We start from the raw sequence: 13,342 nt of genomic DNA, 5'->3' as shown, positions 1-13,342 counted from the left end.
TGTGTGTGTGTGTGTGTGTGTGTGTGTGTGTGTGTGTGTGTGTGTGTGTGTGTGTGTGTGTGTGTGTGTGTGTGTGTGTGTGTGTTTGTGTGTGTGTGTGTGTGTGTATGTATGTATGAGTGTGTGTATACGTGTCAAATAATCTCACTAGGTTTTCTCGGAGATGACTGAACCGATTTTGACAAACTAAGATTCAAATGATTCAATTTCATCTGGATCCGACTTCCGGTTCCGGAATTACAGGCCCAAGTAGCAAATGTAACTTATTGAACTTTCAAGATGTTTTACAATTGATTTAGAAATGTTATTTATGTTAGATATGTTTAGAAATATATATTAAAATTGGTTGTGCAACTGTTGTTTAGAAATATATATTAAAATTGGTTCTGCAACTGTTAAGTTTCACAATACTACCGGAAAAATCACAGTAGAACAACTTTAAGTACATCTAAAACAACTGTGCAGTAAATCACCAACTTGTTAATGTTTCACTAGAAGCTCTACAAAAAAAATCACATCGTCATGTAAAACGGAAGTAACTATAACAATTGTGCAACTTATCAAAAACTTTCCGAACGGCTGTCATAATTGTACCGGGCACAATATACGTCGAAATTGCTATAAATCTCTTGTGGAAGAAAAATTAGTGAAATGATTGATGCTCTCCGCAAGACAAAAAATGCTAAGCAGAATTGATAACCTTGCTGTAAAAAATATATTTCTGCATAGTCCGCATTGTTTTGGCTGCCTCATGGATTTAAAACTGATAAAAAACAAAACGTAGAGAATTTCTTTCCGAAATATTAACATGTTAATCTTTCCTGTTATTTAGATAATATATGTCATTACGTTGGGTGAACCATTTTCTATTCAACTCACTGTTACAATCAAAGCCATATTGGAAAATATTTAAGGACAAATCATTTCGAGATTTTTCAGGTTTAATTACACATTAATTTGATTAAAATCGTCTGACAATTTTAAAGAATGTTTGAATACACGTATTTTAAACACCATTGATGATTCTCATTAAAAATAATAAACTGTTATTTTCACAGAAATTTGTGTACAATCATCAAAACACGTTAATTTAAAGGCGCTTGAAAATTTCGGGTGTACGAATACATGTTTCACCATAAAAATGCAGCTCGTTGTCGATTTTTCATTTACAAAAGCACAAAAGATTAATTCTACAATATGTGCATTATCATTTTTCATGTGCAGATTATTTGACAAGATCCATGTTTGTGTTGAGAGAAGTTGTACTAAAAATCAAATGTGAAACTTATTTATTAGAAATTATGTTTGCTATGTTTTTGTAAACGTCATTCCATTTCTTGTTTACATTACGTAGCAGATTGCATGAGTTTCACAATTGTTTTTTCGCTGATTTTATTACTACGCATCGACGCATGAGTTTTTGTATCAGTTGCACAGTCGTTGTGAATAAATGTTCGTAATAACGGATGAACTTGAAAGTATGTTGCACAACACAGAAAAATTGCGCTTTTTCCATAACACAACAGTTACTAGAATAGTGATATAAACTAACTTGATAAATTGCACAATCAGTAGAAATATACAGGACAGCAACTTAACATGCTACTTGGGGGTAAAGTGTGTTCAATATTGTACACCGTCACTTAAACCGGCGAAACAAAAGACGTAAAAAATTTTTCAAACTGGTCTCAAAACTACGCAAATCGATAGTCATTATCAGTAGGCAACTAAACAAACCGATTCCGGCTATCCTGGTTCCTGGTATCCGGTTCCGGAAGTACCGGAAATAGTGGTCATATATACCAAAATTGATCTCACTCACTTTTCTCAGCGATGGTTAGACCGATTTTCACAAACTTAGATTCAAATGAAAGGTCTTTTGGTCCCATACGGAATTCCTGAATTTCATCCGGATTCAACTTCCGGTTCCGGAATTATAGGGTAAAGTGTGTTCAATATTGTACACCGTCACTTAAAGTGGCGAAACAAAAAACGTAATAAATTTTTCAAACTGGTCTCAAAACTACGCAAATCGATAGTCATTATCAGTAGGCAACTAAACAAACCGATTCCGGTTATCCTGGTTCCCGGTATCCGGTTCAAGAATCGAAGAGAAAAATTTTGAATTGTACACCGTCACTTAAAGTGGCGAAACAAAAAACGTAAAAAAAACTTCAAACTGGTCTCAAAACTACGCAAATCGATAGTCATTATCAGTAGGCAACTAAACAAACCGATTCCGGTTATCCTGGTTCCCGGTATCCGGTTCAAGAATCGAAGAGAAAAATTTTGAATAGGCATCATTACATCACTAGGTGGATTAAAACTGATTTTTATCAATCCGCTTGTTTGTTTTGCATGAATATTCTTCGGTGTTTTAGTTCTCATGACATTATTTTTATGACCGTCGTTTTAAGCAGCAATTTGAGATTTTATTTACTCATTACCTTGTAATGTCGAAGCTGCAAATCGGATCGAATTTGAATCTAAACGTGTGACAATCGATTGAAAATTCCATGAGCTGTCGAAGTAAGTTCCACTTTAGAGTTTACGATTATTTACGTTAGTTCCAGAGTCGGTATTCAGCAACCAGCGTAACCTAAAAGGATTCGTATGGCCAAAAAATAAATATGACGAATAAATTGCAATAGTTTTGAGTCCAACTTTGAAGCTTTTCGGAATTGTCATCTTCTATAAAGTTTGGAGTTTTAAAAACTCATCACCCTGAATTCCAGAATCGGATAAAACTCATTAATTTGTATGGGACCATAAATCCTTTAATTTGGATTTTTTAAAAATTCGAATTGGCCTTTTTTGAGAATACTATTGAGCTTGAGAAACGATTCGATACTGGAACCGGAATTCGAAAATCGGTGTAGCCGAAGTCAGATATATTCACCTGAGGAGCTGTATAGTTTACATTTGTTTCAAAATGTTTCACAATCAGTGTATACATCTTGGAGGAATCGTAGTGAGAATTAAATCCGAATCGAAAACTGAATACCACTAGAACTAAAATAAGTTTATTTGCTTATCGACTATTAATTTATGTGAAATAGACATTTTTATACTAATCACCCTCTATCCCCTAAACCGGAAGCTGGTTCTGACTGAAAAGCAAACTGTTTTATAGGATCTCAATACTTTTCATTTGAATCTTAGATCGGTTCAGCCATCTACGAGTAAATTTAGTTACACAATTTTAATTTTGTTTCACATATCATCCTGTAGTTCCGGAACCAGAGGTCGGAACCAAACATAATTCAGGAATCTTGTTTGGGAACATACGACTTTTCATATTAGTCTGAGTTTGTAGAAAACGGTTAAGTCCTTTCCTAAAAAAATGAGTGAAATTATTTGTCACTTAACACTTCCGAATATCAATTAGTTGATCAATTGTATGAATTATGCAAGCATTCCCCTTTTTCACATTTTTCGCAAAAACAAAGAAGACTTCACTTGATCTCGATTACTGTGAATTTCACACAGTGAAAAGTGCCCAAATCTAATCAAACTGTTCTAGATTTGCACTAAACTGAGGATAATTACCTTCGATTTGCGAACAACAAATCCTAATAGTTCTTTAGAAAATTTTTAGAGCCTTTAGAACAGCATCATCAATTTCATTCTCTTCCTCAAAACGCTTTCTGATTGGCTGGTGCTGACGTGGCTCAAATCGGACAGGTTTTTCAACAGTGTACTATTGAAACATTTCAATGTTGTTGCAATACTCGTTCAAGTTGAAAAATTTCGAATCTGTTGGTAACTAGATTATATAAATTCTTTAATTATCCTCCGGAACATCACCATCATCGCACACGGAATAAATATATTGTTAAATAAAAAGAAAATTGGTCTGAAACCTTCCATGTATCCTTTGGATTACGAAATCATACGAAAAGTAAATAATTCACTTTTCAGTGAACTCTAATACTGGTATAAGATCAAATCAAATGTGATTAATGTAGTAGATTTGATGATTTCATAAATGAAATTCTCCTCAAACATGATAAAAACCCAGCAGTAACATCAAGTTATCGACCAATTAGCTTACTTTCTTCTATCAGTAAACTTTTTGAAAAAATTATCTTGTTGAGAATGATGTCTCATATAAATGAGAATTCAAATTTTCTACCAGAGTAGTTTGGATTTCGTCATGAACATTCAACTACTCATCAACTTGTCATAGTTACGAACATGATAAAAGCAAAAAAATCTTCTGGGTTTTCCACTGGAGTTGCTCTTCTAGACATAGAAAAAGCATTCGACAGTGTTTGGCACAAAGGTTTAATAGCAAAAATGTCTGATTTCCAGTTTCCTATTTATTTGATCAAAATGATTCAAAATTATTTAACTGATCGTACTCTTCAGGTTAGCTATCAGAATTGTAAATCTGAATTGCTACCCGTACGAGCCGGTGTTCCGCAGGGTTCGAGTGTAGCTCCAATCTTGTATAATATTTTCACTTCTGATCTTCCAAATCTACCCGTTGGTTGTCAGAAATCGCTATTCTGTGACGACACAAGTCTGTTAGCCACAGGTAGAAATCTAAGAGTGATCTGCAGTCGCCTACAAAAAAGTTTAAATATTTTCAGTGATTATCTGTCAAAATGGAAAATTAAACCAAATGCAGCAATAACGCAATTAATTATCTTTCCTCATACGCCAAGAGCTTCTTTTCTTAAACCAAACAAATATCACATTCTCAAATTGAATGGCTTGGAATTGACATGGTCTGATCAAGCTAAATACTTAGGTTCAACGATGATGACAAAGAACTCACTTTCAAGGATCACATTGAAGGAATCCAGGAAAAGTGTAATAAATATATTAAATGTTTATATCCTCTTATATACATAAATTCCAAGCTCTGTCTAAAAAACAAATTGTTAATTTAAAAACAAATTTTCAGACCAGCCATGCTTTATGCAGTACCAATTTGGTCAAGTTGTTGTTCCACCAGGAAGAAAACGATTCAAAGGATTCAGAATAAAATTCTGAAAATTATTTTGAAGCGTCCTCCTTGGTTTAGTACAAATGAGTTACACAGACTCACAAATATAGAACCATTAGATGTAATGTCACATAATATTATAAGCAAATTCCGACAAAAATCGATGCAATCTTCAATTGAATCGATTCGCTCTCTGTATTAGTTAGTAAGTTAGTTTTCCCCATTACACAATACAAGTAGGTTTAGAATTTTCCTTACACAAAAATCTCAGAATTGCGGAAGCAAATAATGTCCTCATGGTAACAACCAAATCATATATATAATAGGGCTGAAAAGTCACCACTCGTGGCTGAACACAGAAATCAAATCTTAATAATTTAATTTTAACTTATATTCCAATAAATAGTTATTAAAAAAAAATAAAAAAATTAAGGAAATTCGATTCAGTAGTGACATTGTCCGGGTTCGTTGAGAACTTCTCGTGCAGTATAACGGAGAAACTCAGCTCATTTGGTCATTGAATTGATATGAATGTTCCTTCCTTATTTCGAACGCACAAGTTGGCTTAACATAATGTGTTCGTTAAATTCCGTAGTTGCGGTTTTTGCCCACTTACCTGTATTGAAGAGAGTTGAGTTATACTGACCGCTGCTTAGTTTTCACATGGTGGTTGACTAGAGCAGTTCTCTAGCCAGTTGTGGTTGCGCTTGTTGGATCCAAAATATGAACCGCCTAGGTTTTGTTTCTGTTCAGCTAATGTGACCGAATCTTAAGTAAATTATCAGAAAACAAAGTTTCATGTTTTGTTACCATTTATATCTGCGAAACCTTTTTGTATAACACGCATGTTGTGGTGTTTTTGTTTGTCCATATTTCTCGCTTTACCATTATAAAGAAAAAGCAGATGTTATTGGTACATTTGTTAAGTGGATGATTGACAAAGTTACTCATTTATTTTCTAATCGCGATTCTTTCGAAGTGCTCATCTATAACGCTAGTTTCGTTCCCATTATCAACTTCTACTGAATATAAAGCTTATGATCGTTTCAATGAAATACTATTGACCTAAAAAGAAAATAGTGAACATGTTCTTCAGAGGAAAGCACTTGAAGCTTTGTAAGTTTATTTTCAATCATAACTACACAGACCCAAATCTGTACAAATGAATAGTAAAACATTTATATATTAAATACATTCCTATGCACTGATCATATTTATTTTAGGCTATTGGTTTTCCGTGCCATACTTCAATGCACGTATCCATGTGCACGAATGTAGCGGGGATTTTTGGCTATCATTCATTATCATTGTTGTTTCGGTTTCGTTCCCTTTTCTTGAAGGGGTAGAAGTAACTATACTGTTTATAGTTTTACACTCAACCTTCTGGTCGTCACGCGAAAATTTTTAGATCCCGCTAGAATCAGCTATTGTTGTTTATAACATTAAAACATCAACAACATTTCCTTAAATAGAGTTACTCTTGTATGGAAAATTTTAAAGCAATTTAAAAAAAAAACAATCCAAAAGCGATGCTAAATCCACGAAAAAAAAAAAACTACTGGCACTTACTTAACTGTAAGCTGTTTTGTAGAGTGCGGATATTTAAAGTTTGTCAAACAGCAAATGTTTTAACTCGGAATCACTCCATCAGATGTAGTTAGTATGCTTGAATACACATTTTAAATATCAGAATTATGCTCTTATAAAAAAACTAAATGATATAGAGCGGTTTTGTTTGTTGGAAAGTTGATAGGAATGTCAGAGTATACATTATGAAAGCCATGTTAGTTGAAAACTTGTCCCCAGAATGGCGCTAGTGGGTTCACAATTTGACGATAGAAAATTTATTATGTGATATTTCTAAACCCTGATGATATGGAATGTTGGTGTTTTTGTCCCAGAGTTCAAAACAGATCGAGTAGTGTAAACAGTAGTTTAAAATTCTCCAATTGGTGACGCTAGTGTGCATTTCAGTGTTGGAGATTCTTGTTGACTCATTCAGGTGGTTTCTTCAAGAACGTGTTCTAGTGTTTCTATATCTATTAAATGATTGACTAAACGGTGATTGCTTCTACAAGGTAGTCTTCAGTAACTGAAAACCAGAATTGTGTAAGAGAGTGATGTTATCGATCAGTTTTTTTCAATAAGTTGGTGGAGGATAGACAAATTGAAAACTGTTTTACTAGAAGACGCTAGTAAGCTACTACACAGATAAAAATATTTTGTGAATTTACATTTATTTTCATGCACATATTTGGAGCAGGTAATTTAATGGAATGTTACATTACAAAACTAAGCGATTTGTAAATATACAGCCTTGTTCGATGAAAAAGTAAATGCATTTCAATGTAATTTTACATCAATCATGGTTTTAAATCAGATTTTCGTTTCAACTGATGTCTGTTTAATAGTACGATTGGTTTACATGTCGTGTAAGTTTCATCTTTTCTTTCTGTGTAGAGTATTAACATGAATAAGCTGTCGACATCTGAAATCTGAGAGAGTGAAACTCGAACTTCATATAAGTACATAAAACGTTACATGTAGGGTTATGAAACTACACCAGTTTCTGCGAAGAGATGGAGTGTTTTTTGACGCATCAAGTGACAGGCTCAGTCTCGTCTACTAAAATTGATGTAAGCAATTGGTACATACCAACCGGTTTTGGGTTTTTGCTTTTTTCATACAGAAAGGCTACATAATCACTGCAAAAACCCACTTTTGAACCGAGGTCTGGAGGGCCGAATGTCATATACCATTCGACCCAGCTCGACGAACTGAGCAAATGTCTGTGTGTGTATGTGTGTGTGTGACAAATATTATCACTCACTTTTCTCAGAGCTGGCTAACCGATTTTCACAAACTTAGCTTCAAATGAAAGGTCTCATGGCCCCATACATAGTTCCTGAATTTAATTTGGATATGCAAAAAAAAATTGTGAAAAAAGTATCACTCACTTTTCTCGAAGATGGTTTAGCCAATTTTCACAAATTTAGATTCAAATGAAAGGTCTCATGGCCCCTTATAATGTACCTCAATTTCATTTTGATCCAACTTCCGGTTCCGGAATTACAGGGTGATATGCACCACAAATGTGGAAATAATGCATTAAAAATGTGAAAAACCTATTTTAATGCACCTAGTGGTGTAATGATGCCTTTCTCATTTTCATTTTCTCCTGTACATTACAGCAGGAATTCCCCGAAATACTACAATTTGGAAAGTTCAGCAAATAGTTTTGAAGATTTCTGTTTTGTAATACTACTACATTGATATACTACATTTGAATTTAAGTTAGTGAAAATCTATTCAATCATATGTGAAAAAGTGAAGTGAGCTCCATTTTATCAAATTTGATTATTATTGCCGATACTTCCGGAACCGAACGCTGGATATCGGTATAGTGACATTCGGTTCATTCAACCATACATTCAGGAGCTTCGTATGGGATTATGAGACCTTTCATTTGAATTTAAGTTTGTGAAAATCGGTTTACCCTTCTCCGAGAAAAGTGAGTGACATTATTTTCACATTTTTGGTGCAGATCACCCTGTAATTCCGGAACGGGATGTCAGATCCAAATGAAATTCATAAACTTTGTATGGGACTGTGAGTCCTTTCATTTGAATACAAGTTTTTGAGAATCTGTTTAGCCATATCTTAGAAAAGTGAGTTACTTTATTTTCACACTTTTCCGGAAGCTGAAGTCGAATCCAAATGTTATTCAGGAACTTTGTATGGGACTATGAGACCTTTAATTTGAATCTAAGTTTGTGAAAATCGGTTCAGCCATTTACGAGAAAAGTGAGTGACAATATTTGTCACACACACATACACACACAGACATTTGCTCAGTTCGTCGAGCTGAGTCGAATGGTATATAACATTCGGCCCTTCGGGCCTCGGTTCAAAAGTCGGTCTTTGCATCGATTGTATAGCCTTTCTTTATGAGAAAGGCAAAAATGTGAAAAAAATGTTACTCACTTTTCTCGGAGATGGCTAAACCGATTTCCACAAACTTCCAATTTTCATTCGGCTTAAACCCCTGCTTCCGGAGGTAGAGTGCTTAGTGTAAAAATGGTGATTTCAAGAATTTTTTTCATAAGCTATGCTCGTTATATTTGCTAGTTAATTTCTCTAGTTTGCCGACCATGAGAATCCGTAACCAAATAAACCAACCATTGATAATCCCATAAAAGATATGCTGCATTTTATTCAAGTTCGTTTACTAGTATATTTTTTCCAAAATTCAAATCTTCATAGAGAATCGTAAATAAATTGGTAGGTCATATTAGTGTATGGTTGAATGAACCGAATGTTACTATGTCGAGATGGGAATGCCCAAGCCACTATTCGTCCTCGAAAGAGAAAGAGGGCTTTTGGCCGAATCTGGTGAAAGCTCAGTATACCAGGAGATCGCTAAAGAAAATTAACTAGCTTCAGATAAACGTGGCACCAATGATCACCAACCTATCCAATGTCCTCCAGACAAGGATGGCTTTTATCGTATCAAAGAACGTTCTTTGGCAACTCTTCAACGATTGAATCAGTGCCATAAAAGAGAGTTCGAAATCATCGCAACAACAAAAACCCGGCATGGCTCATTTAACATAGAATCGACACCAGTGCGAGAGCGAATTTCTCTCGATGACATTTCTGAGAATCAAAGGTTTGCACGCCGCTGTGGGGATCAACAAACGGTCGCTTATTCTCGTTTCGCGATCCGATTCTACATAGGCAGTTGATAATTGCGATAGAATCATTTTACTATTGCCGCTTATTCTAACTATGTGCATATAATCTTTGTATAAGTTGTGGCTATGAAAATGTATGTGAATGTTCCACACAAGGGTTTTGAAATATTGCAACCTAGTATGAAAATCATCAAGTTGAATCATCGATTCGATTTTCTGCGATAATTGTCAATTTGCGATTGTTTCTTGGGAAATTCCACACAGCAACGATCATTATCAGACTGTAATTTTTTTAAGGGCCGAGAAATATTCAGAGTATGAAGTGGAGCGAAGGAATGAAAAAAATTCACTCGCGGTTCATGCATTGAATGACTCGAGTGCTTGTAGCATCTTCTACCGGATTGAAAATGTTGAATACAATATAGATAGCAATATAGCAGCTTCTGTGAAATTTTCGGCAATCACCAACACTGCCTCCAGATGTGTGGTGCTACAACAATAATCTCGCAAGCGAAAATATTGGTGTAAAAGCTGCAACAGTGTTGACAAAAATCTTTTCCTTGATCACGGTTATGGTTCCGGACAACTGCCACAGTAAGCATTTTTGTAAAACGCAACATAGAATTAAAGGAATAATTTATTTTTGCATTTTTGTATCGCCTAATGGAACTAGTCCTATTTTGATGCAGTTATTAAGTTGTTATTGAAAAATTGATGAGTTGAGATCAAGATTAAGATTTCAATGTGATGTTGCTATCATAATAAGATTTCAATTCGTTTTGATGTTTGACTTTGCTCGGTACTCACCATTCAATCATCAACTTACACCCGGAGGTTGATATTGATCGTACTTTACGTTTGTTTTGGGAAGATCAGGAACTACACCGTTCCAAACAACTAACTAAGGATGAACAAAAAGTGGTTGAATTGTTCCTAAATGACGTTTTATTGGATGGGGGCTACCACGTTTGGCATAAAGTCGTTTGGCATAATACCGTTTAACATAACGCTGTTTGGCATAATGGTTATTTGGCATAATGGTCATTTGGCATAATGGTCATTTGGCATAATAGTCATTTGGCATAACAGATGAACATGCTGCTTAATAGAAATTGTTCTAATTTAGTGCAATTTGAAAAGGTCTAATGCGGCTACGCCGCATCGTTTTTAATGACCTGCTGTCCGACCTCGCTGCCGCTCGTTCGGACTTAACTAAGGGATAGCTCCTAGCTTTGGGTAATCCGGGCAAACGCCCGCAACTAGACATAGGTGATTTCTGCGGGGGCGTTGCCCCCCCGCAGTGGCCGGCGCTTCCGACGGCGGGTCGCCGGCGCACTCGCGGCCTTCGGCCGTCTCGACCTGAATCATCTATGATGAACAGAATATTGTGCTAGCACTAGTTGCTTGTATAAAATGATAGTGTGCTATTTACTACAGAATTTTAAAAATAAAAAATAATAATGCTATTTCACCTAATATTATCGAAATATTTGGACCGGATATAAAATTCACATATTTTGTTCGAGTTTTCCTTGCACAACATCAATAGATCGAAACACAAACGAAAATTTTCATTAGATTAAATTATTGCAAATCCAATTATTACTATGCCAAATGGCATTATGCCAAATGGGATTATGCCAAATGACCATTACGCCAAAAGACCATTATGCCAAATAACTGTTATGCCAAATAACCATTATGCCAAACAGCGTTATGCCAAACGGTATTAAGCCAAATGACCTTATGCCAAACGGGCCGCCCCCATTGGATGCACCAAACATAAACGCAGACCTGTTCGAAGTACTATTGTGCTTTAGATCCTATCCAGTAGTATTTATAGCGGACATCGAGAAGATGTATCGTCAGGTGTTGATACACTCTGACGACACTGATTATTTACGTATCGTGTGGCTGATAAACCCGTACAGCACTTGCGTCTTTTGATAGTTTCTTACGGTTTAAAGAAATCAGGATTCCTTGCGATGGCAACGCTGCACAAAGCAGCAGAAGTTTACGAGATGATATACCCAGAAGCTGCTGAGCGAATCAAAAGGCATATCTACGTCGATGACTTAACGTCCGATGCTGACTCAGTCAATGGGGCGAAACAGCTCATTAAACAGATCAACGAAATTCTCAGTGATGCTGGTTTTACCCCCCGTAAATGGTGCTCAGCAGCAGTCTTAGAGTCATTATCAGATACAATTAACAGTTCGATGCCAATTCAATTTCCCGATGAAAGTAACATAGTGAAAGCTCTATGCTATTACTATGCCAATCGATAGACCGAATACGAAACATCAACTATTATCCGATTCAGCCAAACTATTCGACCCATTCGAATGGTTTGCACCGGTGATTGTACGAGTCAAAATCCTTTATCAAAAATGTTGGCTCTACGATCTCAATTGACACGATTTACTGCCGTCCACCATCAAAGAGGAGTGGATCGAAGTTAAGGAAACACTACACCAGCTATAACAAATCAAAATACCGAGATGGGAAGCAAACTACAATGGCAATGTGCTGCTACACGATTTTTCGGATGCTTCTGTAGTCTATTTACGATCAGTAGATTACAACGAGGTTCAGCAAAAACGAAAGCAGCAAAAACGAATGTTGCTCCAGTTAGACAAATTTCTATACCACGTTTGGAGCTTAACGCAGCTGAACTGTTGGCGAAACTTATGAAGCAAGTTGCAGAACCATTGGAGTGATTCAATATCGAGCGGTATGCCTGGAGAGACTCTACTATAGTCTTGCGGTGGCTATCCGATCACCCCCGAAAATGGGACACGCATGTAGCGAACAGAACTTCTTTGATTTTAGACGTCTTGTCGAGAAAGCACGTCACATCAAAGAATAATCCATCAGATTGTGCTTCGCGGGGCATTTTCCCGTCCGATCTAGTCTACCACCCGCTCTGGTGAACAGAGCCTGCTTGGCTGTACGAAGATTCATCCACGTGGAATCGAGAAGTACCTGATTACAATAACAATGAAGATACACTGGAGGTACGTAAGCGATATAAAACACTAAATATTACCGTTAGTCTTCCAGTAAGAACCAATGTCATTGAAAAACAAATAATAGAACAACGATCCAGTCTCATCGCGGCCTGCTGGTTCAATTTTACCCTCGGAACTGCATCAGGCTCGGATGAAATTTGTTCGACTGGCGCAACCGAAATAATAGTACTTGCTCGTGGGGATGAAATTCCCGTCAAATCCGGAATTCTAAACATGTATCCGTTTCTCGATGACGCCGGTACGTTGAGGGTAGGAGGACGATTGCAACAGTCGTTGTATGTCTGCGATGTTAAACATCCTATAATATTATCGAAAACCAATCGCTTCACTAAACTACTGATGGAGGAAATTCATGTAAACAATTGCCGTGCCGGGCCAATTTCGATGACAGCAACATTTAACCAACGTTATTGGATTCAAGGTTGCCAGGTAGTGATCAAACAGGTGATCCGAAAATGTTTGTCGTGTTGTAGACAGAAAGCTCAGACGGCGAAACAGCTAATGGGAAATTTACCAGCAGCTCGAGTGACAGCATGTCGCCCTTTTGCTCATGTAGGGGTGGACTATGCTGGTCCGATAATGGTACGTTGCAGTAATACTCTTGAAGCACGGTGTATGAAGGGATACATCGTATTTTTTATCTTCTTTTCAACCAAGGCTAT

At 36.3% G+C, this 13,342-nt stretch overlaps 1 protein-coding gene across 1 annotated transcript in view; it reads left to right on the top strand.

The window, feature by feature from the left end:
* The first annotated feature begins 5,857 nt into the window (after positions 1-5,857).
* LOC131439483 (scavenger receptor class B member 1) overlaps positions 5,858-13,342 on the top strand; it is a 161,615-nt gene continuing 154,130 nt past the window's right edge. The window contains exon 1 of the mRNA XM_058610548.1: positions 5,858-6,070. Coding sequence (XP_058466531.1) covers positions 6,040-6,070 — 31 coding nt within the window. The 5' untranslated portion in view covers positions 5,858-6,039. The remainder of the gene's footprint in view (positions 6,071-13,342) is intronic.

The sequence above is a fragment of the Malaya genurostris genome, chromosome 3 (assembly GCF_030247185.1).
Source record: "Malaya genurostris strain Urasoe2022 chromosome 3, Malgen_1.1, whole genome shotgun sequence".
NCBI classification, from domain to species: Eukaryota; Metazoa; Arthropoda; class Insecta; order Diptera; family Culicidae; genus Malaya; species Malaya genurostris.
The sequence above is the reverse complement of the archived record's forward strand: the minus strand, read 5'-3'. Positions and strand labels throughout refer to the sequence as shown.